The sequence below is a fragment of the Pseudonaja textilis genome, chromosome 7 (genome assembly GCF_049901715.1).
Source record: "Pseudonaja textilis isolate UNSWEBS1 chromosome 7, rPseTex1.2, whole genome shotgun sequence".
Taxonomy (NCBI): domain Eukaryota; kingdom Metazoa; phylum Chordata; class Lepidosauria; order Squamata; family Elapidae; genus Pseudonaja; species Pseudonaja textilis.
Genome location: NC_141996.1, coordinates 37,368,809 through 37,396,360, shown reverse-complemented (window position 1 = coordinate 37,396,360; position 27,552 = coordinate 37,368,809). Strand labels below are relative to the sequence as shown.

Sequence of the window (27,552 nt, the reverse complement as noted above, 5' to 3'; positions counted from 1 at the left end):
AAAAACAACTAAACAATTTCCAGCCTTCATAACTATTGCTAAAATAATCTTACAATGGTTTGGAGCAATATAAGTTAATAAAGAATAATATATGAATAGTGTAGTTTATTATGATACACTGGGAATTGATTGGTTATTCCCTGAAGAAATGGTTTCTTTTTATAAATTGCTCAGTAATTTTGTCTGCAGCTAACATTTCTGCTTCATCCAGTATCATAAACATTTTAATTAAATTGTAAATTAAATGAAAAAGAGATCACTGAATTATATTCAGGAATAGCATGGTTGCGAACTAGAGTGAGACTTCATAATATCCTTAAGCCACATTCTCGGATCCTAATTTTAGTCAAAATATATCCCATTCTGTAAATTTCTCAGAGAAAATGACCAAGAGGGCCCTTTCCCTCTTGGCCATACTTGGCTTCAAGTATGCAAGTTTTGATATATATAGTACCTTTCTCCAGTGGTGTTCTGATAAATATACAAAGCACAAGCCACCAAACAACTGTTGAAAGGTCTGGTCTCAACTGATTCACAACATTCCCCAAAATGTAACAATTGGCTTTAGTGAGTTGGCTCTGGCACATCTCTGCCTTGCTCATACTAATCATTTAGAATGGGAATATGTGCAAATTGCTATTGCTGTTTACATCTTTTGGGACCATGGACTGAATTTATGTTTCTGAGTAAGATAAGTTGCTTTTATAACTTATCCGTGTATATTTCTATAGGTTTAAAATATATCAGATACTCATGTCAGGTGTGCTGGAGAAGGACTTAACATTTTTAAGATGTTAAACATTGAAAATCAAGTTAAATAAAAATATAAGGTATTTAAAGTCTCTAGTCATATGCCTCTCCTGTTATAGCAATAGCACATAGACTTGTGTACCGTTTTATAGTGCTTTACAGCCCTCTCTAAGCAGTTTACAGAATCAGCATATTGCTCCCAACAATCTGGGTTCTCATTTTACCACCTCGAAGGATGGAAGGCTGAGTCAACCTTGAGCCTGGTGAGATTTGAACTTCCAAATTGCAGGCAACTGGCTGCAGCAGAAGTCGCTTGCAGTACTGCACTCTAACCACTGCGCCACTATAGGCACCATTGTACTCTTGGGACAGAGATTTCTTTAACAAGATTTATTGAAATGGCAAATAGTAAAACTTTAATTTTAGCAATTGGATTAGTTTTACCTTACAAAATAATTTAGCTTTAGCTTTAAGACAAACAATTGTTCATCCTAATGGTGCTCTTGTGAACTAAAGAGCTGACTGTTTTTCCCTCCAGATAACTGAAACAAGTGGATTGTTGTTTCCAAATCATTTCCTAAATTTTTTATACTCTAAACAAACTATTATGGTATTAGAAGCATAATTATAAATTAACAAATTAAAACCAATCATTTAATATTAATTGATTCAGAAAATAAAATACATTATTTGCTTTTGTATTTATCTGTGAATTTATATATTGCTTACCTCAAAAATTGTAGGCAATTTATACTTCAGAACAGCAACAAGAAAAAATCAATACAAAGCTCACACAGCCAGACTAAATATTCTTCTTAAGCAGTTGCCTCAATTGTTATCTTCTCCACACCAAACACTTACTGAAAAAGCAGAGTCTTCACAGCTTTTGAGAATGCTAGCAGAGGTGGTATTTAGCAGGTTCTGACCAGTTCTGGAGAATCGGTAGCAGGTAGTTTGGAGAACCAGCAAATACCGCCTCTGACTGGACATTTTACAGTATTCTTCTCTTGCCACACCCACAGAACCGGTAGTAAAAAAAATTGAATCCCACCACTAAGTGCTAGCAAGTTAAGGGCAATCCTAAAGTTGTTGCAGAAGGGACTTTTATCACGAAGTCATATTTATTTAATCTTCCATCTTATTTTGAAGGAGAGAATCCTCAGCCTGCTGTATTGGCTATATGGAGTAGACAAAATCTGTTTGGATCAATATTTTTTACTGACAATAAAGAGTATTAATAGAGAATGACTAAGACCTTCAATTTGACCTGGAAGCCAACAAGTAATCAATGTAGTCCCTGCAAATACTGGTTATTCTAGTACTTGCAACTGTATTTTGTATCAACCATAACTTCTGACTTGTCTTTAGTGACTGCCTCATGAAGAGTGGGGTGTACTAATCCAACCAGGAGTATATAAGTAGTTGTTGCTAGAGCCTCAGGTCCAGAAAAGGCTCCAACTGGGACACCAGCTGCAGCTGGCCAAAGAGTGTCCTGATTATGGCCTCCTCTTGCAATTCCAACAGGGCCTTAAAGTTCAGGGAGACCCTGTAAATTGTAAAGCTGTTCTTTCAGGGGAAACGCATCCTGATCAGAGCTAGTGATGGAGCAATTCTGGAATTAGAGGCCTTCTGAACAAACACAACTTCCATTTTGCTGGGATTAATGCTAAGCCTGTCTTCCAGTCCCTCACAGCTTACAAACAGAAGAGTTCCATAGCATCTCCTACTTGTCCTGGGATAGAAATGTACAGCGGGGTATTATCTACATACTGATGGTATGTCTCTCTGAACCAACAGATAACCTCTTCAAGTGGTTTCATGTAGATATTAAAAAACAGGAGATGCTGAGGAAGCTTTGGGTTCACTGATTGATAGGATTATTTGCCACTGAGAGATAAAGCAGGATAAAGAGTAGCACTCCCCTATCTAAATGAATAATTTCTGATAACTGAAGAGCTGCTCCAGGTTTTGTGTGACATGTTGAAGCTATACTGTATAAGTAGGCAGGATTATGTCTAGTCATCTTTAACAGGAACCAGTGGGAATTGCATTCTATCTTCATGCCTAAACCTTGACTGACAAAATAGCAGCTTCTCAACAATTGTTAAAAGATTGGAGATAGGTAATAGTTGTCTATAATGGCTGGGTTAGAACATGGTCTTTTGATAAGTTTTCCCATTTCTTCCAAATCTGGCAGAACCATTCCTTTCCTCAAAGAAACATTCACTAGCATCTGATGAAGTTCCTGTCTACTATCTAATTTCACCAAAAGTTGTTAAATCATATATTTGAAAATCTATAAAATTAAGATATTTTATTGAAGCTATAGGTTAGGATAGTAGTTCTTAATTGTCCAGTGCTCATATTATATTCGTATATTTTATTCAAATAGAGAAAGTAGTGCTTTTCCATTTATTTCCAAGAACACAAATTCTGGTTATGTTCAGCCTTGAGGAACTTTTTAGTAAGTTGTTTACTCCTGCCATCAAAGCCAGTTATTGCGTCCTTGAAAGAATCAATTTGATGAAAAGTGTTCAAGCACTAATACATTTTAAATGAAACAAACATTAAAACCTTTTTTTATTTTTCACCTTTTGCTGTATTAGTATTTCACATTTCCATGCTCACTTACTTCTGTGATCTGGTTCCATGTTGTATTCCTTCTGTATTGGTTATCCCAAAGATGCTTTTGCAAAAGGCAATTGCATGACTTCTAATGGCTGAAAGGTTTTTGAGATTTTTTTTGTGACATGTTGAGACTGTTCTATACAAGGGCTATTGACCAGTTATATCAAACAAAATGAATAAAAAGTATCTGCAAGACTTAAACTATCAATTGGTCCTCTTAAGTTTCCTCAAAAATGCAAAAAAGGAGTCTTGATTTTTAGCTTCACCCCTTGGAGGAATCTAGCAACCACACACACACACAAAAATGTGGTGGGCTTCATGTAGCGCCTAATCTGATCCTACATAATTTAGGATATAAATAAATATGTTGTATTACTAACATATATTGAAGAACCAGCACTACTTCAACTTAGTTTCAGCAGTAATAGATTTTAGCCTTTCCCTTTCATATTGTCAAGCAGTGGGATCCTACCTGTTCCACTACTGGTTCACTGATTTTGTGCCCACTCACACACCTAACACATGCTAGCAGCTTTCCACATACCAGCTGAGGCCTGTAGTGCCAATCAGTAAGAGGATAACGAAGGGAAAAGTGCAGGGGAATGGGGGGAGGGCCGATCCCGTGCTTTTCTCTTCTTTTTCCTCTCTGCTGATTCTAGGAAGCTTTTTTTCTCCTCTCAGCTGATCGTCTGAGGCTTTTTTTACTACTGGTTTGGCCGAACCGGTCCGAACCAGTAGCATACCACCCCTGACTGTCCTCTTTCTTCTAAATAGCAATGTTAGATCTTGTCTTTATTTTAAGTTTATTGTAAGGTTTTTTTTGTCTTAATATTTTAAGTTCTTTTTAATTTTCCTAACACTATATTTATTCAAGTGTTCTCATTACAAGTAATCCTTGACTTCTTGTGTGACCATTCAAAGTTACAATGGCATTGGAAAAAGTGCCTTATGACCATCTTTCACATTTACAACTGTTGCAGCAATTCCATGGCCACGTGATCAAAATTAAGGTGCTTGGCAACTGATTTGTATTTATGACGGTTGTAATGTCATGATGTCATGTGATCTTCTGACAAAGTCAATGGGGAAGCAAGAGTCAACTAACAACCATGTTACTAACTTAACAATTGCAATGATTCATTTAACAACTGTGGCAAGAAAAAAAAATGGGGCAAAACTCACTTAAAAAGTGTCTCACTTAGCAGAAAAAAAATTGGGTCAACTATGGTTATAAGTTGAGAACCACCTCTACTACATTTTCATTTTGTCATTCTTTTCATTTTCCCCCAAACTCTTATTAATTCATTGTGTTTTATTTCATTTATGAAGTGCTACATAACACTTGAAACACCAGTATTTGATAAAATTCTTCTGCAATACAGTATGTGTATCCTTCATGTACTGAGAACTTCCTCCAATTACTTACGAAGAATGAATCATTTTAATAGTGATTGCCAATTTAGTGACCTGAGAAGTTGCATAGTATTCGTTTTATTTTTTGTTTGGTTTCAGACTAAGACTTCTTTGTTTCTCTCAATTTTAAAGATATCAAAATATCATAGTTCCTTCGAGAATTTAGCTTCTATATCTACTAATTGTCTCAGATCCTGTTTTATACAGTATTTTATTACATTGATATTTGTATTCCTATCTAGTTGGATTTTTAACTTTTATGATGGAAATTTTAGTAGCATTATTCTATTGTAGGCTATTAATAAGTGGCTTTAAAACAGAACAGTAAATATGTAATATTAAAGATTTGCTAGACTTAAGACTTAAAATACAGGCATTTTAACATCTTTGTCTTTGAATTGCTACTTGAATTTTAAGGAACCTGCAATTTTTTCAGAATTGTCTTTAAGAAGAATTTCAATTGGTTATAACTTTGCTTTTCTAGGCACACAAACAAATGGCCTAGACTTTCAGAAACAGACGGTGCCTGTTCCAGGGGCAATTTCCACAGCCCAGGCATTCCTTGGACATCTTCATCAGGTAAGCATATATTTTTTTCCTTTTATACAGACCACTTGAAAAAAAGTCACATAGATAATTTTTATGTTCAGGATTAGCAAAGTTTAAGGCTGATATCTTAATAACTTCTATAAAATCTGACAGATTCTGGAAATATTTAGCAGCCAATATATGGAAGAAAATTTAAAATTGGAATGGAAACAACAACAAAAGCTCAATTGTTACTTTATAAAAAAAGTACATCATGATCATGTAATATGTCCTTGTGTCTCATGTTGCTATTAGAAGGAATCTATGCATATCCACAAAATTACACAATGTTCTGAGTACATGATACAATTGCATATATTAAATAATTGCATAAATTATGTACATTCATAGGCTTTTGAAATAGAGAAGCTGTCAAAAAGACAACAATTAACAGAACAATGAAATAACGTCAAATTATCTTTAAACCGAAATTCAGCTAAAAGTTGTTATATAAAATTTGATTGTTCAAGAGTGAACTAGAGGCTGCAAATCCTGATAATTGTTACCACTGCTTGGACTATTGCTTATTTTCAATTTCTAGGTAAAACCTACTATTGATAACTGTTGATGGCTTTGGAATTCATTTGATTAATTTGTCTGTCTGATAGCACTTTAATAAGGAGAATCAGTTTGATGCAGTAGTTAAGGCATCAGGCCAGAAACTGGGAAACCATTAGTTAGAGTACTGAGATCAAGCTTTAGGTACAAAGCCAGCTTGACGAACTTGGGTCAATCACACACTCCCAGCTATAGGAAGGAGGCATTGGCAAACCACTTCAAAAAATCTTGTTAGGAAAACTACAGGGACTAGTCCACACAGTTTCCAGGAAGTCAACACTGTCTCAAAGACGCATCCATGCACGCACACACATACACACCACTTGATCATAAACAATAAAGAGTTTGAAAAGTTTCATGCCTTACTGAGTTTGATTTCATTTGACTGGATATATGTACTTGGATGGAAATATGACTAATTAGACATTTGATTTCAAAACTTCTTGTTCTCAGACATTAGAAACCTAAGTGCTAAACAGATAATTATGAGATAGTTAAAGAAATGCTAGCAGAAGAATTTCCAATAGTCATCATGAATGAGATGAAGGATTTTGACAAATCTGATTATTTTAATTTAATTTTTGTTTTGTTTTACAAATCAAGTGCTATTTGGCAAACATGGAGATAAATATGTAAAAATAGAGGAAGAGGTAGCACAGTGATTGTTTGTGTATACTGTACATTAAAATATTTCAGTAAAACGCTATTTTTAAAAAGTGGCAGTTGATAGTAAAAATAATTTTCCATTACATGTTTTTACTATTGAAAAGAAAAATAATCTGAATTAAGAGTCTGCCACATAAAAAGGAGTTGAACAAAAATAGTTTCTTGACTGTTTCTATTGTCATATTCAAAGTAGGATTTTTAAAACCCATGTTTAAATGAGATGATTATTCATTCTAGAAGTCAGGGAGTTAGTGTAGTGCAACTAAGGAGAGAAAGAAGAGTTTCATATTCTAATGTATCACACATTTAAAGCTGTAACTTAAATTATAATTTTGCAATGCACTGGCATTTCCTATACTTGTAAATTGTTTGATTATATAGAATCTTTTGGCTACCTTAGGATATCTAATAAATCAAAATTATCTTATAATGTACCGTATATACTCGAGTATAAGTCGAACCGAATATAAGCCGAGGCACCTAATTTTGCCTCAAAAAGCTGGGAAAACTTATTGACTCGAGTATTGACTGGGAAGTGGCTGCCCAGCTCCGGAGCTCCACACCATTTTTTTTTTCAGAGGAAATCTGACTCGAGTATAAGCCGAGGGGTTTTTTTTCAGCACAAAAAATGTGCAGAAAAACTCGGCTTATACTCGAGTATATACAGTATTAGCTTTGGTGAGATAAAAAGACATAGATTTTTGCTTGCCTATCCCTTTTCTGTGTTGCACATATTCTTTATGAGATAAATGCATGGAGGTTCTTGCTCAAAAGAATCAACTTTTTTATATACTATTTAAAATCATGCATTCCTTCTTGCTTATTTTAGGGTTCTGCCAAAATCATACTTGTATGTTCAAATAGGAAAAAGGGAATGGATTGAGAATTCCAATTGTTTCTCCAATACCTGATTTTATAATATGTCAAAGAGGCTTTTAATGTTGGCATGGTCCAAGGTTAATTTGTCAGACACATCACAAACCCTGCCTCCAAGTTCTGAGCAGTACATAATAAATGTTTTCATTTTCTTCCAGAATAGAACCTACTGTTCTTTACTGTGTTTCCAAATAGAGTTTCCTTCAGATTGAACTTCAGTCCTAGTGATTTTGTGTACATAGCCATACTGTTTCCTGTGCAAACATAGAAATTATTTGCCTCAATTTCCAAGACCAGTTCAGTTATTGCAGTATGTGAAAATTGGTTAGCTTAATCAAGTCCAGTTATGCTTCTTGATGAGATGTGCAGGAAAAATATCTTCGTAAACAAAATCAATGTGACTTGGCTGGCTTAGCTTTGGGTTCTATGATGTTTACTAAAACTGGAATGAGATAGAATATTGGGTGTTTGAGGCTAATGCAACAAGACAGTAATACACAAAATGATCATTGATGATGCTAGGGTACATGCTTGTAGGTGATCGAGGAACATGCATGAAAATATACATAAGGCTACAAACGTATCAGTTTTAACCAATACACATATTCATTTTGTCTGTGCCGCTTCTCGTGAAAATTCAATTATTTTGTCTGTCCTACTTTTAGTGAAAACCTTCCATTCATCCATTGTGTACTATCCCTAAGTTTTGTGTGCTGTTTTTTAAAAAAATACATTTTAAGATCATTTAGAATGTATTTAAAATTGTCACTGGGCAGTAAGTATAAAAGGTTAAATTCAAACATATCTTTTGCTATCTATAACTATTAATCTCTTGTGTTTGTTTGTAACCTTCAATCGGTGAAACAGTGCATCATAGCACCATCATTTTGGAATCAGCATACCTCGGATGGACTAACTTACAGAATGTGTATAAAATCTGAGGGAATAAATGGAGGAATAAGTTGTGGCAGCTTTAGTGGCTGTACTGCCAAGTCAGCTGCAGTCACATGGTAGTGATTTTCAAACATTCACTGCCAGTTTCCTACAAGGAAACTCAATGGGAAAGCCAGCAAGAAGTCAGAAGTTGCTCCCGCTCCCCCTGCTTTTTTGTTCACCCATAATTATTCTGCCTTTTGTTTAGGTAAGGAAATATTTTTGAAATGATGACCCAATGGGTCACAATTGGCTAATTAACATGCAACCTTCAATGATAACAGCTTGTGTATTGTTTTTTTTTTTCACATGGTTTGCAAGATTAGTTGGCAAAACTTCTTAGCTTTTTTGCAAATGTGTGTGCTCTGTGGTGCAAGTTGATATCCGGTTAATAAATGCTTAAAACATTATTCAGAGCTGTCTTGGAGTTTACATTTAGTGAGAGAAGTAATACTGAGTATCTGTGACAATTGGTTTGTCTACAATATAGGATGAATATATTTAAAAATAAAATTTAGGCTATACAGATATTCCAGAGATGCTTTTTTCAAGAGGCAACTGGACTTTCTGGTTTTTCTTTGAAGATGTTTCGCTTCTCATCCAAGAAGCTTCTTTAGCTCTGACTGGATGGTGCGGAATGGAAGGATTTATACTCCTTGCAGACAACTGGACATTTGCATTCTTTTAGCAAATCGTTAAGGTCACCTGGAGGTTTATCTGTGTCATCAGGGTCACCTAAGTGGTACAAATTGGTGTGGAGCCTTCTTGGAACTGTTGAAAGGACTGAGTTGTAGATTGGAGATAGATTATGTTGTATCCCTCCCCCTCTATTAAGAGAGGGCTGTTCAGTTTTGACATAGATGGCCTCTTTGACCCCTTTTTCAAATCAGCATCCTCTCTGTCCCAAATACGGACTTTGTTGTCTTCAAAAGAATGGCCTGTGTCTTTTAAATAAAGATGGACGGCTGAATCTGGTCTTGATGTGTTTGTTCTCCTATGTTGTGCCAGGCGTTTATGAAGTGGCTGTTTCATTTCCCAATGTACAGGTCTGCACATAGCTCACTGTATTGTACTGCATATACCACATTGCTCAGTTTCTGTCTGGGTATTTTATCCTCAGGGTGGACAAGCTTCTGCCTTAGTGCATTCTTAGTGTATTGAGAAGCAAAACGTCTTCAAAGAAAAACCAGGAAGTCCAGTTGCCTCTTGAAAAAAGCACCTTTGGGACAACCATGATCTGGATGACTGAGAATCTCCATAGCTATACAGATATGTTTACTGCAGAACATAGTATCATTCACAATTATCTAATGAGATGATTTTTTTAAAAACGCAGCATGTTAAACTTAGTTTTCATTAAAATGGTCTTAAGAATTTTTTGCAAATTATATATAAGAGAAATGTATTCATAATTTGATACTACAAAAAGATTGAAACAGCAAAAATTGCAAGTTTTTACCTTCACCATATCTCTATGACAGCTATATTGCAACCCTGGTTTGCAAACCCCTCTAATGAATTCTATTCTATCTCGTAATACTATCAAACAGACAGATTAAACTGGATGTTGGCACTGCTGATAGAAGCTTTTTTTACAGGATAATTACTTGCTTGCTGACAGATGGCATGCTTATATTTTTGTGGAATCCAACCCAGAAATGTAGGAAACGTTTGAAAAGTTTGAAAAGAGTATTTGCTTATATACTAACTACCTTGTTCATATGCTACCTGAATAATATATTTGAGTTCCCAGAGCTATGCTGTAGTTCAACAGAGTGTACAATACATCCTTTTTGGAATTTTTTAAAAATAAAAAGTGCTATAATCTTAAATTTTAAGATACCCTTTCTAATCTGGTACAATAATGTGATATTACACAATTCCTGATTTGTTGCTTAGGATGCATACTGCTTACAATATTTAGTTTTTATCTTAATTCAGTTATTCTACTCCTTCAACCAGAGAGTGATTCAAAGCTGTCTTATTCAGCTTTTGCTGATTCTGAATCTTGATGTCAAAAACTTCAAAAGTAAGCTATAATGCCTTAGACCAACCATAATTGGAAATCATTAAGTAGCTATAACTTCCTTTGTCAAAATTGGGTAATTTTAAAAAATATAATAGACCCTTGTAAGCAGAGGAAACCTTTTTTGTATTTTTTTGTGATAACCACAATTAAACTTTTTTTTAAAGGAGGAAGCAGATAATACATTACTTGTTCCCCTTTTGAGGGGAACACATCTTTGGGAAAATTCATATCCTTTATAATTTGGAAGTTTGTGTTCATATGAAAATGATACACAACACAACAGAAATCCCTACTTTTAAAAATCATTAAACATCTGTAGAAGGATGCCCTGATGTCTTTTAGAAGAACATTTTAAACATTTTTATTGGGAATGATTTTTAACCTATAAAGAATGGATTACCAACCACAAATCTAGGTTCACACAACATACTAAAATCTGAAGAAATTAACATTTAGTGATATGCATATCATCTATGATTCTGTATTCCACCAAATTTTTAATGAAATTTAATGAGATTCTAATTTTAACTGCTTCATAAAAATGCTGTTTTCATTTAGTTAGCTTCTGAATCTTTCCAGATCAGTTCAGTTCTGCAATGGGATTCAGCCTTCTAGTAAATTTCACTCATTATGATTTCAAATCAATGTAGTTTTCTTGGTAATACTGCCATTGCATTCTGCTAACTAAAGTATTTTTAACCTATTTAAGTATAACCTTAGGGGTTTAAGTAGTATTTAAGACATAATACTATGTGTTTTTCAAGCCAGGAAACTTTGCAATCATTTTACTGATTCTATTCATAAAAACAAATTATTTTTATAGGTTCAGCTTCCTGGATCAAGTTTACAAGCTGCTGCCCAATCCTTAAATGTACAGGTAAGAATTATTATAAATTTCTTATCTGTCTCAGTCTATGTGGTTGAAATATGAATAGTGTGACACAATAATAATTAACTTAGGTGTTCAACAGCAATTAATGCTGTTAAAACTATTAAAAAGAGCTCCTTTTATATTACAGAAGTAGATAGCATCATCATTTTATCCCACCCTTACCCTTTTAATGTATCATTTTGGAAAGTTATACAATGTTGGAGAAAATACATTTATTTTCAATAGTTGAATCTAAAACTTGTTCATTTCTATCAAAGATATATAGCTGACCGAATAAGCTTTGTGTATTGTATGATACTGTACCAAATTGGGATCCTCTGATTCTTATTATTAAGACATTCAAGCAATAAGGAAAAGGAACACAACAAATAGTATTTTGAAGTGGCTTCTTTGTAAGAATGCTAAAGACTGAAGACTATTCTTGAAGCCCTATGGAACGCACATCTAGTTACAAATTATGCTTCTAAAAGGAGTAGGAAAAGTGACCTTCTTCTGTAAAAAAAGAGACTGAACATTGACTTGGTTGCCATGGTAATTTTTCAATCCCAGAGAGAGATGTTGGCAAACAGGCTATATCTCCAGTGCAGAATGTTTACAGTCCTGTGCTGTAATTATCTCTCAATGACTGGCAGAATTAATCAGAGCCTCTATGTTAATTAGCCTGCTCTGCGGTCCCCAAAACAGGTGGTGGAAAATATGTAAATCTATGCAGAATTTTAATGTTCTCCATAAGCGATTTTAATTAGCATAAACCCCTCTTTGGGCTTTTTTCCCTTCTTTCTTTTGCTTTCTTGCTTGCATTTCCTACCTTGTGGCTATATATTAATTTGTTTTTCTATAAGATAGTTTAAGTATGTAAACTGAGCTTGCCATTAATAAATAAACATAAATACCAGAACTTCACTGATTAGAAATAATATTTATATTCTGAGTGTTGGTTTTCTTTCTCGTGGTACTTTTTGGTATACAAACATTTTAGTATCTTGTTTAAATTGAATGCCGTATTGATAAAATGGATACATGGAAATTGCGACCCTGTGATCCAAACCTTCAGTGTATTAGTATTGGTTTTTCCAGTAATTAATAGGGTTGGGCAATGTCACATACTTGGTGAAGGTGTGCATCTAAGAATTATTAGTAACATTGCATTGACTATGAAAGTTAGTCAATGAAATTAATGCTTTGGTTTAAACCAATGTATAAGTGATAGGGAGATAATAAATCAGAATCTTTTATCTATTCAACATATTCATTTATATCCAACTATAAATAACCTGAAATTACTGCTCTTTTCTTTTGTTGCAAATATTTTGTTTGTTACTGGTGCGGAAGCAGATTTAACCCCATCTGTTATTTATGCTTACTTATAGAAATGAATAAGCTTTTTAAAGTGTTTTTTTTAAAAAAAACAGATTAATTCACAATCAATTTACAGGAAAACACTACAGTAGAATATGTGTTTGTCCACACTAATAACTGCTGTGTTCTACAAAGTTTGTATTTTTCTTTTTCTAGTCTAAATCTAATGAAGAATCTGGGGACACTCAGCAGCCAAGCCAGCCTTCACAGCAGCCTTCAGTTCAGGCAGCCATACCGCAAACACAGCTTATGTTGGCTGGAGGGCAGATAACTGGGGTAAGATCAGCTGTAGCAAATGAGAATGAGCAACCTTCTCAAGTTGTGGTATTAGCCAAACAACCCATAAAAAGAAAATGAAGTAATCCCAGTGAATCTGAATTTATCAATATTATGCATTCCTGTAAATCTCTAATAAGGTGATAAAACTGAGATTGTTTTGGTTTTTCTGATAATTACTCTATGTAAAGAGAGAAAATTCTCTTTGCTGTTTCTTCTAAATATTGTATTTTCATGAATGATATTCTGGAATAGTGTTTTGAACTCTAAGCCCAATATGTTGTATTAATGTTTAAGTTTCACACTTTTAGTTTTATATGTGGTGGCAATAGTTGTCCTTGCTGGCTATGACAATATATTTAAATATAAATACATTTGAACTCTCCTAAGCAACCGCACCTCTATTGCAAAATATTAGTGATTATAGATATAGATAATTTTAACAAAACCTCTTAGTCTAAACTGGTAGTGCATTTTTACACATTTGTTTTCTACTCTTCTGCACTCAAATATAAATTTAGAAGATAAGCAATTTGTGATGTAGCAACATAGAAACGGCAATGTAATTTATTACATGATTAAAATAAGAAATGTATTGGTGTCTATGAAGTCACAATAAATTCACTCTCATATTCATGAATATCGAATCAGGTATTTTAATATTCATCCTAAAATGTAACTTTGATTACATGTTTTGGTTTGTTGGCATTCTCTTTTTCATATAGAAAAATGAACCCTTAGATTAACATTTTAAAATTTGGCATGAGATGAAAAGCTCTTTATATAGGCTTTTCAGTTGAGCTCTTTGTACATTTTTCAGTTGAGCAAATGTATGCCATAACAATAGCAAAATAACATCTAAATCACAATTTTACTGTAATCTGAGTATCATTCTTTAAAGTTTATGATAAGATTATGTGTGAATGTTTGCATCCTTCAGGCTTATTGAAATACTGTCTGGGTCATATTGCTGAAATGTTATTGCCTGTAATACAGGGAGTGGATCCAGGTCTTTGAACCTAGCAGCTCTCTCATTACAGAAACTGGGAAGAATATTAATGTGTCAAAGGGAGTTTGATGCCACCTGTTTCAAAGAGATAATGCATGTTTGGAAACTGGCAGAGATGTCAACTCACCAGCTCAATGTTATCAAAACAAAAAGACAGACGGAAGAGTGGGTGCCTTGGAAAGGAACAAATGGTGCACATGTTCCTCATCTATATCTTAAGGCATAATGGGGATGATGGAACATGGCAGGGATTCATACTAATATGAAGCAGCTGGAGTATTATCAGTTGTTTGGTAACCAAAGCCAGTATTGCTATTTTTCTTTCATCTGGCTAATCGCTTGTGCTTTCTGGTGGATGTAAATTTCCTTTCAAAGCCTGTCAATGATGGCTTGTTCTTTTTGGTTGTTCTATTTCCTGTCAGTGCTGTTTCTGTCCATTGCTTGCTTGCTAATTTTCTTTCTCACATTAATCTTGAAATGGAGTCATAGAGAATCTTGCTTCTCTGATCCCAATGGTTTGAATGGTCACAAGCACATGCCAGCCCCATTTGGGTGGTGTAAAATTAACTGGACAGCTTGTTGTTGTTTTTTTACTGAAGCAAAAAATGCTTAACATAAAATAGCTTTGTGTAATAAAAACTTATCAGAAATTAACAGTGATACTTAAGAAAGCGGCTTTTCCTTTCTTTTATTAATTAATTTTCTAAAACTTGTTTCTAGCTTACGTTAACACCAGCCCAGCAGCAATTATTACTACAACAGGCACAGGCACAGTTGCTGGCAGCTGCAGTGCAGCATTCAGCCAGTCAGCAGCACAATGCTGCAGGGGCCACCATCTCAGCTTCTGCTGCAACGCCCATGACACAGATTCCTCTATCTCAGCCGATACAAATTGCACAGGTGAGGTTCAAACCGTTAATGGCTTTAGTTGGCCAAGTATGTCTTCTTTTGTTGTTCACAGAGCAGCTGAAGTTTAGATCCATTATATATCTTGTTGTGAGAATATCTTGGGTACCCAGTAACTACCGTGCTATATCCCTGTTGCAGAAAGTTTTTAAATCTATCACTCTTCAATCAAAGAAGAGAGGGAGGGAGGAAATAAAAGCAGAAAGTGAGAGTAGGAAGCTTAAAGCTGAACTGTGGAATCAACAAAGCAAAACTTCATGTCCAAATCTTCATACAACCTCTAGAACAGGGGTCCTCAATCCCTGGGTCTGGCCCATTCAGAACCAGGCCACATAAGTAGCAGGTGAGCACATACGTGTGTGTAGCTTCACTTGTGTGAGCAGCATGCACGTGCCACTCTCACAAATGAAGCTGCACTCATGTGCCTGCCACTCACCAAAAATTCCTCTCCCTCCTGCAAGGTTATCAGGCAGAAAGGTTGGGGACCGCTGTTCTAGAACCTTTTACACTGTAGACTGAAGAAAATAATTTCATCATTTTCTTTATCATTAACAACATAGTTTTTCTTATTTGAATTTCTATTATAACTTACCACCAAATCACTATTTCTTGTAATAAATTCAATCATTGGAATCTATGATTTAAGAGATCATCCAAATGGCACATAGACCATTAAGTCAAAATCCTTGTGCTAAGTATAGGAATCAAATTAATTGATTAGTGGCAAATGGTAAACCAGCCTCTGTCTCTACTTGAACACATCTAGTAAAGACCATTAATATTATTAGAGAACTGCTCTTATTGTTATAAAAGTTTGCCCTTGACCATTAATTTTAATGAGATGATGAGATTTTCAAACTCTGTATAAAGTCATTAAGCAGACCTTTAAAAATTATGTAGTGATGTTACTTGCCTTCTGTCTAGCTTCTGTTATTAATATTGTTGTAGAACAGTATTATATGATAGACTGATGGATAATATAAATAACAAAGCACATTTGCGTATCATAAAACAATCTATTTTTACCATTCTGCTTGTTGAGTAATTTGTTACCTCTGATTTACCAATGTTTCAGTGGTCATCACCTCAATCCATCAGTACAATTCCCAGTATTTATTTTTTAATATAGAAAAACAGTAAACATGATGTTGATAATAAATTGGTCTTGGCCATCTACAAAGTGTGCGTTACTTCATGTATATTTCATTCCTTTCCTCATGCATAAATGGGAAAAACCTACATATTTTGGTGGCTAGAGAGGAGAAAATTTAATAGAGATAAAAATACCAGCTGCTTGCGCAGAAGTAGGTGCATGTAAAAAGAGACAGAACCCATCAGATCTTCCTGTTATTAAAGGCTGCTGCAGAAAAATCTCAGTGGATCTGCCTTTTTCATGAATCAGTTGACTGATGAGAACAAAAATGGCTTTTGTCTTGCTGTTTCACAACTTTCCTATCAGCAAGGGATAGGTACAGTGAATAAAGGAGCCAGCTTGAAGCACCAGCATTTCTTAAGGTTTGTTTCTGTTATGGACATGACAGCAAATCTGAAAACCTCAAAAGTTTTTCAGTGGAAGGGGTGATAAAATTTCAGTTGAAAGGGGTGATAAAATGGAAATATATACCCTTTAAAGATGTATGTAGATACATTGTGTTCAGGGAACAAGATGTTTGGAGTTCTTCCTTTGACTTTATTTTATTCTGAGAAGGAGAAGATGCTTAGTTTTGGATATCTCATATGTTTTCCTTTTTGAAGGATCTGCAGCATCTACAGCAGCTCCAGCAACAAAATCTCAATCTGCAACAGTTTGTCTTGGTGCATCCAACAACCAACTTGCAACCAGCACAGTTTATCATCTCACAAACACCGCAGGGACAGCAGGGTAAGCAAAACATTTCTGAGATGCTCTTTTAAAGTTTTCATACAGCAAATTCCTGTATTTTTGAGACACCATTAAAAAAAAAATTAGTTATAGGCACGCTTCTTTTGGGAGGAGAAGAAGAAACTGTTCTACTGGAACCATCTGACTGACTGTGTTCACCTGATCAGGATGTATCTACTTAGTGTCCCTTTATAAGAATCATTCATTCTGTATGAAAGATAAAGAAATACATTTTTAAAATTGTTTTTCTTCTAATTGCACATTGATTAATCAGCAACAAATTTACATTTCTTTGGAATATTTAGAAGTTGTTCAGCTGTATCACTTACTTGAAGCTTAAGCAAATAAGAGTAATAGTTAATTGGCTGAGCTTGTTCCCAGCAAATTCTACAGAATAGATGTGCCATAAACCTTCAAGTTGACTCTATTATGAGGATAGCATTTTTATATTATGGATCATTTTTTCTTTCTTTTTGGCTTAAAGGAAACACAAAATGCTGGTAGCTTGTAGATAAAAACAAATAATATTCCCGTCCCTTTTTCCTCCTTTTGTCAGGTTATCATTTAAGAGGCAATTGTATCAACCATTATTAAACACTAGCTTTTTAGGAAATGGGATGGTAGTACAATTCGCTAGAACAAAGGTTCATTTGTATATTACTAATAATACCTGTGGAAAAATCTGATAAGTAACAGCTAGGGCAGTTTAGACATGAATTCTCAAAATTAGAGAATTTTCTAAGTAATGGCTTGGCTTACCACAAGGGGCCATATGATCCCTTTTTGTGACCTTCTGACAAGCAAAGTCAATGGGGAAGCCAGATTTACTTAACCAGGTTATTATCAATTGCAGTGATTCACTTAACAACTGTGGCAAGAAATGTCGTAAGATGGGGCAAAGGTCTCTTAACAAATTCTCACTTAACAACAGAAATGTTCGGCTGAATTGTGATTGCACGTCGAGGACTACCTGCATTTGCTTTTTAAATGGACTGCTGTAGGCAAATTCATGGAATTCTACAAGTAGTAATGAACAGAATCAAAGGGAACATACCCTACACATGATTTGCTGAATGCTTTTGTGCTTTTTTTAGCACAGAATAATGACTTAAAACATTTATTATTTTTATAATTTAAGTACTGCCCAACACTACTGACTTTGAGTGGTTTGTAATATAACAAAAACTCAAAAACAAAGCAAGATGGTTTGCAGTATAACAAAAACAAAGCAAAATGGTATCCAGTTGCTCCAAATAAAATAATAGAAAATCATATACCACAAAAGATTCCTTTCATAATAACCGAAGGCCTGGGATGTTTTTAAGGCCTTCAGAATGCCACCAGAGTAAGAATCATACTGATTTCAGTGGGAGTCTCATTCAAAAGGGCATGCATTGTGATAGAGAAGTCACATTCTGGATCCTGATAGCACTGTTAATCAAAAGAGCCTGAAACCCACCAACTATATCAGCACATCTGGACCAGGCAGAAACCAGGGGAGATAAGTGGTCCTTCAAATAATCTGTTCCTGTGTCATGTAGGGTTTTGCAGATTATATCCAACATATTGCATTGCACTTGGAACATGCTGGCAACCAGTGCAGCTTGCAAAGTAGAGGTCTCACATAAACATTCTGAGGTATGTCTATCACTGTTCATACTGCTGGATCAGTTGAAGCTTCTGAATGGTGTTCAGGGTAATTCCTATGTACCTATCACATGGTAGTGATCAAGCTATGAGGTGAATGGAATATGACTGATTTTCTGAAGGCTTCTCAATTTAGAAGGGGCACAATTAGTTCATCAAATGGAGCCAAAGGTCCTCTCTCCTTTCCAGTTCATGTCCTGATCAGCTGTCTGGTATATGTCTCAGGCATATACTGCACTACTTACAGTAGGCTTCATAACCTGAAGCCCAAGAGTAGTACTGAATATTCTCTTCCCAAACACAATCTTCATCATGATCTTCCAAACCATTTGGTTTTCCAAGCATCTATAATTCTTTGGGATTTTTAATGTGATATAAGGAAAAACTACATTTATTTAAAATTTAATTTAATCTCATGCTTTTTTACTTTATAATCTCCAGGTTGTAGCTCAAAATTGAAGTGCAGACTATGGCTTCAGAGACTGTGCCCACATGAGTTGTGCTTTCAAAAGCACAGTAACATAACAGCCTAAATATTTTCCTTCCTGCTTTGTTTCTACTGTTTTAAGAAAATAATGGAGTTAATATAGAATTCCTTCAACAGTAGGCTGAGCAACAAGTATGATATACATGACAAAATACTGTGCATTTTAGAACCTGTACTGCAGCAAACTATGTTGATTAATTTCATTTATACCAATGCATTTCCATTTTCAGGTCTCCTGCAAGCGCAGAATCTCTTAACGCAACTACCTCAGCAAAGCCAAGCCAACCTCCTGCAGTCTCAGCCAAGCATCACTTTCACCTCTCAGGTCAGTTACTTGTTTGTTTATTTTGTTTTATTAATTCTGCTAATTGATGAGATGAAGTAGAATAAAAGAAAAAGTGCATGATTTATTGATCTCAAGTGGGGATGCACATACTCAGCCACTACTTCCATGACCCGGATCCGAATGGCTGGAGGCCTGGTAGTGGGCTAGAGGTTGGGGACCCCTGTTTTAGAGGAGACGAGAATGAGAGAGCAGTAATACTGAATATTCTCTTCCCAAACACAATCTTCATCATGATCACAGGTAAATTAATGTCCTTTGCCCATTCCAGTGATCCTTATCATGGAAGGAAAAATAGAGATGTTCTGATATCTCTTGCCAAAAGGTTTATTTCTGTTATTCCATAGTTTAAGAACAAGGTTTTAAAATTATAGTTATTTCAATCCTGAACCTCCATTTGTTTATTTTCAGTGGATCATTTTGATTGCTAACACTAGGACAGAAGAAAAAATTATCTCTATCCATTTTATCTATGGCATCAATGATTGTATATAATTCTATCATATCTTTTCATACCATTCTTATTGCTGTAGCCTTTCCTCATGGGAGCTATTTCATCCCACCAATCATCTTCCCTTTTTTACATTAACTTCAGTTCTGAAGTGCCATGATCAGAACTGTACACAATAGTTAAGGACGATTACAACATAGATTTATATAGTAGTATTATATTGTTCTATTCCCTTTCTATGATTCCATTCATGACTTTGTCGTTTGTACAGCATCTGCTGACAGCATTGGCATTTTCAAGCTCTCCACTATTACACTGTTACAAGATCACCTTTCCTGGTCAGTTACTACCAGCTCAGATCCCATTAATATATAGATAAATTTTAGATTTTTAAATGCCAACATGTAACTCTTTATACCTGTTTACTTTAACTTTACTTGGGGGAGCCCATTCTTTACAATCACTTTTGATTTAGCTGCCTTCCATTGCTGCTAGTCAGCCCTACTTCCATTTAATTTATATGGAATATAAATTATATCAATTGCCCTGAAATAGATCTTTGAGGGACTTCCTCTTCGTACATCTCAGTATTGTAAGAATTGAAAATTTATGTCTTCCCTGGTTTTAGTTAACTGCTAATCCATGAGACAACTTGAGTTGACCTGGGACTCTTTGGTGATATTCTTTGATCAAACCTTTTCAGAAACTGTGAAATAGCTATTTAGTCATCCTTGTTCATATGCTTACTAATATCCTCGAAATATCTAGACCATTTGTTATTACTATGAAATGATTAAAAGTATTAATTTCCTTCCAAATAGCTATGGTGATACCAATTTTAGCTGTTTCTAAAATTAAAATAATGTACATATACAACACACACACACACACACACACACACACACACACACACCATATACCATAACAGCTGGGCAACCTGTATATGTAAAAGAGGTCTCAGATTAAGCTGTTAATATTATCCCTATCCTGTTACATGAGAACCTGTCTATTGTACCTTAGACCCTCATTACAACTTGGTTAGATTAGTGTGGTACACTTTACATGGGTTTACTATGGGAGACTGTTGGCCATGTGATAATTGACACACATTCCTAGGAGTACATAGCACCAATACCACACATTGACTAATTAGTTTCCAAGTAAAATTTAAAATGCTTGGCATCCTTTACAATTGCAGGACTACTGACTCCTACCTGACTTTTTCCAATTTATTCAATTAAATTATTGAATAAATCTCCTTGGACTCCCACATTTCCAAGAGACAAAGGAATCGAAGTTGGGAGGCACCATTTTTCAATAGCAATACCTTTGTTTTGGAATAATTTTTTGGTGGAGATTATGCTGACCTCTGCTATGATTGCTTTCAGTAAGACTGAGCTATTTTAGAGAATATTCTAGATATTTTGTGTATTGTGCCATCTTTTATAGTTTTATTAAATTGTGTCAATTTTGCTATATCTGTACATTTTGACTGAACCATAATTGTGACTGAACTGTAATTTAAAATATAGGATGGACATTTAATTTTTTGGGAATCTTTGAGCTTCCAAGAGTTGTGAGATTATGTTTAGATAGAAATACAATAAATACATAACATTCCTTAGCTCATTCACATTGCATAGTTCTGCAGTTCCCAAACTTTGTAATGTCATCCTAAATCACAACAGCAAACTAACAGGAGCACCATGGAATATTTTAAATTTTAACCTTTGGCATAAATGAAGTGCCTGTTATATCTATATACAGGCAGTCTTCAACTTACAACCACAATTGAGCCCAAATTTTATGTGGTTAAGTGAGCAATTTAAGTAATTGCCCCATTTTATGACTTTTCTTGCCACATTTGTTAAGTAAATCAGTGCAGTTGTTAATTTAGTAACATAGTTGTTAAGTGAATCTGGCTTTCCCATTAACTTTGCTCGCCAGAAGGTTGCAGAAGGTGAGTGATTACATGACCCTGGGATACTGCAACCATCATAAGTATGAAGCAGTTGTCAAGCATTCAAATGTAAATCACGTGACCATGAGGATGCTGCAACAGTGTTTCATAAGTGTGAAAAAATGGTCATACGTCACTTTTTTCAGTGCCATGTTAACTTCAAACAGTCACTAAATGAACTGTCATAAGTCGAGGACTAAATACTACCTGTACTTAGTGAAAATAATTGTTCAGTATTTCGTTTGACCCAGGGGCACCATGAAAAATTTACTGAGAAAGCAAGAGTGCTGTATACCACCAAAGTTTGAGAACCTCTGGCATGGTGGCATAAATTATTGAATGCAAGCACACTTGGATTGGGCAACAGGACAATTAGAACATTATTTGTCTTGTAAATTATTACTGCACTTTCCATATTACTCTACTTTCTTGTATTTCTTAGCAGCCAGCAACCCCAACACGCACAATAGCAGCGACCCCTATTCATCCACTTCCACAGAGCCAGACAACACCAAAGCGAATTGATACACCCAGCTTGGAAGAGCCCAGTGATCTTGAGGAGCTTGAGCAATTTGCCAAGACTTTTAAACAAAGACGGATAAAACTTGGATTCACTCAGGTATGATCGCGTTTCCACATAGAAGGGATTTGGTCAGTGGTATTCGGATCTGAGACTCTTAATCACTTTTCCCAATTAGAAGTGGTTTCTTCTTTATAAATTTGCAATATTATTTAATGTTTATTAATACTGATATATTTAAATAAATACTTAGTGGATATTGTGCAGCCAATTTGATATTTTGAAGCATATCTGTTGGACTCCTGAAGATAATGTACTGACTGAAAACTTCTGGTTTAGATAGAGCTGATACTTAATATTATGGAGCATTGCATCCATAGGTAGGGAAATATGCTATAAAAACATCTTCATAACTTCCCATAGAAAATCTCTTTGGTTGGATTAGGTCATTTGTGGAAAGTTTTTAAGAGATGACTATTTCTATAGCAGTTGTAAAATGAACATATTGTACCGTGTGCAATAAGTATCTCAGATTATTCTACAACAATGGTTTACTGAAAGTGGAAACCATTTCTCACATGTTGAGTAGAAATCTCCTTACATCTGATACCCTCAACAAATTACTGCCTTTTCATCCTTGTAGGGTGATGTTGGGCTCGCTATGGGCAAACTGTATGGAAATGATTTCAGTCAAACTACTATTTCTCGCTTTGAAGCCTTGAACCTCAGCTTTAAGAACATGTGCAAGTTAAAACCACTTTTGGAAAAGTGGCTCAATGATGCAGGTAAATAGTTGTCTAGATTTTCTTATAATTTCACAGCCGATTTGTGGAATTCAGAAATGCTTCTTGTTAATTTTCCTGGCGATATAAGTACACTTTGCAGGAATATAGATGACTTAATACATTATAAAAAAAATTTGGGGAATAGGATTTATAAGTAAAACTTGACAGATTTTTCAAAAGAAATCTTTTACAGTATGGGCTAAAGCTTGAATCTTTTCTATATCTGTGTCAGAAACTTATAATTGTTTTCTGCTAAAAAAATAACCTCATAAGCATTGCATAAAATTTTATATTCCTAAGACAAGTGTTAAAGAACAGTTGAACAAAAATACAGAGTGGTGAACATCAAACTTGTATTCTAAATAAGGATATGTGCAGTTTACTACAGTGTAAACCCATATGATTAATAAATAAGATGTTAGTATATTTAGTTGTGGGAAGTTCACTTCATTCATTGGAATACTGAGTCTCCTTTCTTTTTGCAAGTGGGTGAGTTGCTTGTTTTGTTGGAATGGATTTGAACATGTGAGCTTCAGGTCCCAAACAATAGAACTGTGGAATGTATTTATGTTTTTAGGCAAGCACAATGAATGAAATTTACGTTCTTTAAATTAACTTACTGCTTACATTACACGAATTACCATAATTAACTTGACCTTTTTGCAGAAAACCTCTCATCTGATTCAGCTCTTTCCAGCCCAAGTGCCCTGAATTCTCCAGGGCTGGGGATTGAGGGCTTGAACCGTAGGAGGAAGAAACGCACCAGCATAGAGACCAACATACGTGTGGCCTTAGAGAAGAGTTTCCTGGAGGTCAGTGTTTGCACTGTATTATTCTGGGACATAAGGTTTTATTGCAATCATTAAAAAAAAGTTGATGAAATGGGGTGAAAATTTTCATACATATAAACTGTTTTAGGACTTGTGTAGGAAATAGGTCACACACAAACAAGTGTATCTTTGCATTTAAATGTCATTTGCATTTTTTATATTTTTATTTTTATTTAATAAATAATTGATGATTAAAGAGAAAGAGCCTAAAAGAAAAGAGCAAAAAAAATGGGAAAGAGATTAGAAAAGAATAAGAATTTTCAAGGTAATATTAGATTAGCACTGGTACAAAGGCAATGGTTATATTAGTTTAGTATTTCAAAATGATTATTAAAATATTCAGTAATTAACAAAGGCAGTCAGTGGTGGTATTCTACCAGTTTGGCCCAACCAAACCATAGTAAAAAGAGCTACCAGTTTGACCAAAACAGTAGTAAAAAAATTGCTACCAGTTCAGTCAAACAGATAGTAAAAAATCTACCGGTTCAGACGAACTAGTATTTCCGACAATCAGCTGGACAACGATCAGCTGTGCTGCACAATTTAGATTAGCTAGAAAGCAGGAAATTTGTTGGTTTTCTTGCTTTCTAGCTAATCTAAATCACACGGCACAGCTGATTTTCCCCCCTCGCTTCAAAATGTTGCTTTTTTCAGTTCCCAGGAGACTTCCCTAGGTACATACTAGGCCAAAAATGGGGTGCAGAGGGTTTTTTTTTTTGCTGCGTAGCCCTCCTATGTCCCATTTTTGCTCCCAGGAGGCTTTCCTGAGGCCCACTAGGACACACCCCATTTTTGCCCCCAGGAGGCTTCCCTTAGGCCCACTAGGCCAAAAAACAGTACAACATAAAATAGTCTAAATGGTTTTATCTTTCAGAACCAAAAGCCTACCTCGGAAGAGATAACCATGATAGCTGACCAGCTGAAAATGGAAAAAGAGGTGATCCGTGTTTGGTTCTGTAATCGGCGCCAGAAGGAAAAAAGAATTAACCCACCTAGTAGTGGTGGAACCAGCAACTCACCCATCAAAGCAATGTTCCCTTGTCCAACTTCATTGGTAAAAATTCAAAACTATTTAAATTGTGTTAGATTGGGAGATAATGTAACAATTTTTGCTAAGAATAGCAAGAGTATGATATTAATATTTTTGCTCCTAAGGTTCTCAAAATCTGATTCTTACAATGAGTAGACATTAATGTACACAGTTCAGTTATTATTTCTATTTTGTAGTTGGTAAAGAAAGATGCTGAATACTGTATTTAACTCTCCCTTTGTAGTATTTTAATGTATTTCCTTTCATTATTCCAAACACATAAAAATATTAATGATTTTCTAAGGATAATGAAAGACAGCTTGTTATGAGGAAATTCTAAAACTATATAGAAGTTTTCATTTGACTCCTTTATTCACTAGTGACATCCTTTTTTAAAGATTTCAGCTATTTTCTTTTGATCTATAGGTGGCAACTACACCAAGCCTTGTGACAAGCAGTGCAGCTACCGCTTTGACTGTCAACCCTGGGCTCCCTTTAACCAGCGCAACTGTAACTAGTTTGGCAGTCTCAGGTAAAAGGCTATTTAGACTGCAACTGCATATACACACTTGCTCTTTTAAAGATAAAATTATCATTGTATCTATACACTTTATCCCAGGGACGGGCAAACTACGGCCTGCGGGCCACATCCGGCCCGTTGGTCTTGTTAATCCGGCCTGCCGAAGATTGGTCCGTATGTAACCGCGGCCACATTTCGGCTGCTTTCAGAGGTGTCGAGAGGAGGCGGTTGAGGCGGAGGGTGGGCGGCGGAGAGCGAGCAGGGCGCCTGGCAGACTTGTCAGGCGGAGCAGGAAAAGGGGGCAGGAGCCCGGCGGAGCGAAGAGAGCTGAAACCTGTTGAGGTCTCGCCGCAGTCCCTTCGCGGGAAGAGAAGCCGCCGAGCTGGGAGGAGCGCGGGATGCTGCCGGCTTGCTTCCCCGCCCCTCAGTCGTGACTGCGTGAGAAGGATTCCCGAGCGCTGCCTTTGCGGCTGCCACTGATGGAGCCCCGCTTGATTTCGCCTGAGCCGCGTTTGATTTGGAAGGGGGCGCAGGAGGCGGCGCCAAAGGCAGCAGCAACAGCAGCAGCTCCGCCACCGCCACCTCCTTCCTCCCCTAATGCCTGCTGTTGTGATGCGTATTCCCATAGACCCGAGCACCAGCAGGCGCTTCACATCTCCCTCACGGCCTTCCCCAGGCCGAGCAGCAAGAGAAAAGGCGGCCGCCGTCAGAGCGCCACCTCCTGTTGCCCCCACCCCGCTGCCGCTGCTGCCCCCACCGCCGCTTCTTCTCCCGCCGCCGCTGCCGCTTCTTCCCCACCACCGCTGCTGCTTCTGCTCTCCCCCCGCAAAATTTGGCCGGAAAATAAACTGTGATAAAAAAAGTGTGATAAAAAATAATAATTTTTAATAAATAAATAATAATAAATAATAAAAACATCTCACTAACTTCATTTCCAAATAAATTTAATATGTTAACTATGTTTTCTATGGTTTTTTTGGATGATCAGGTATTGTTACTGTTATTTTATTTTATGTGCGGCCCAAACCAAATTTTCATCTTCTAATGTGGCCCAGGGAAGGTGAAAGGTTGGACACCCCTGTTTTAAATGAAGCAACAGAAATATTGAATAGAGTGATACATAATTCTGATCAGAGATCAATGCTAATTATTCTGTAGCCAAAATTAACAGAAAGGAGATAACCGACAAGTTTGGGGAGCTCCAAGATTTACAGAAGTACCAAAAAAATATCTTTATGAACAATAAAAACTAAAATTAATAAAATAGAAACAGATTTACAAAAGGGGTATTTTCATTACCACTCAATATCTGACTGACTTGCAAAGGGATCAGGATGTCTCTTGTTTTGGACGAAGAATTAAGCTTATCGTATTGAGATTGAGGAGGCAGTTGATAGCATCAGGACAGTGCATGTGAATCCTGATAAAAAGTTAGTGTTCAGTTGAATTGGGGGTCTTACACATGCCAAATGCCGTATATTGATATTTTTAAACATCTATGAATGGCCAATAAAATATTGGAAATAATATTTTGTATTTCTCAAAAGAAATAGACTGATTTTGAAATTGGTAAAATCCATCTGTGAAGTTTTTTTAGCACTATCATAACCTTTAACATCATTAAACAGGACAATTGTTAAGCAAGGATGCTTGTATCTTCCCTGAGTTAACCACTATTTAAACTCAAATTCTTTCCCTTTTGTTCCATCAGAGTAACATTGGCTCCATTTAACAATATCTCATCCGGGTACTTCAAACATTGTATCATTTTAGGCACCACAGAAACCATTCCCAACAATACCGCAACCGTAATTTCTACGGCACCTCCAGCTTCCTCTGCAGTAACATCACCCTCCCTAAGTCCTTCTCCTTCTGCCTCTGCTTCCACATCTGAGGCATCCAGTGCCAGTGAGACAACCACAACACAGACAACCTCCACCCCCATGACCTCGGCACTTGGGACCAGCCAAGTGATGGTAACTGCTTCTGGTTTGCAAACTGCAGCAGCAGCAGCTGCACTACAAGGAGCTGCACAGTTGCCTGCAAATGCAAGTCTGGCTGCTATGGCAGCTGCAGCAGGATTGAATCCAGGCTTGATGGCATCTTCCCAATTTGCAGCTGGGTGAGTATCTTTAAAACTTGTTTTTGAAGTATCAAGTTAAGTGAGAGAACCTAGGGGTCATCACATTTCAGTACCTTTATCTAGAATATACG

At 35.9% G+C, this 27,552-nt stretch overlaps 1 protein-coding gene across 12 annotated transcripts in view; it reads left to right on the top strand.

The window, feature by feature from the left end:
- Positions 1–27,552, top strand: part of POU2F1 (POU class 2 homeobox 1) — a 95,658-nt gene that overhangs the window by 63,929 nt on the left and 4,177 nt on the right. For 3 of the 12 annotated variants that reach the window (XM_087937467.1, XM_087937471.1, XM_087937473.1), the window contains exons 3-14: positions 5,276–5,370; positions 11,265–11,318; positions 12,849–12,968; positions 14,698–14,877; positions 16,639–16,765; positions 19,130–19,224; positions 22,099–22,272; positions 22,817–22,958; positions 23,625–23,770; positions 24,663–24,842; positions 25,245–25,350; positions 27,112–27,460. In XM_087937467.1, the coding sequence (XP_087793593.1) occupies positions 5,276–5,370; positions 11,265–11,318; positions 12,849–12,968; positions 14,698–14,877; positions 16,639–16,765; positions 19,130–19,224; positions 22,099–22,272; positions 22,817–22,958; positions 23,625–23,770; positions 24,663–24,842; positions 25,245–25,350; positions 27,112–27,460 (1,768 nt within the window). Of the gene's footprint in view, positions 1–5,275; positions 5,371–11,264; positions 11,319–12,848; positions 12,969–14,697; positions 14,878–16,638; positions 16,766–19,129; positions 19,225–22,095; positions 22,273–22,816; positions 22,959–23,624; positions 23,771–24,662; positions 24,843–25,244; positions 25,351–27,111; positions 27,461–27,552 lie in introns of all 12 variants that reach the window. The other 9 variants (XM_087937466.1, XM_087937470.1, XM_087937472.1 and 6 more) reach the window with 6 other exon arrangements.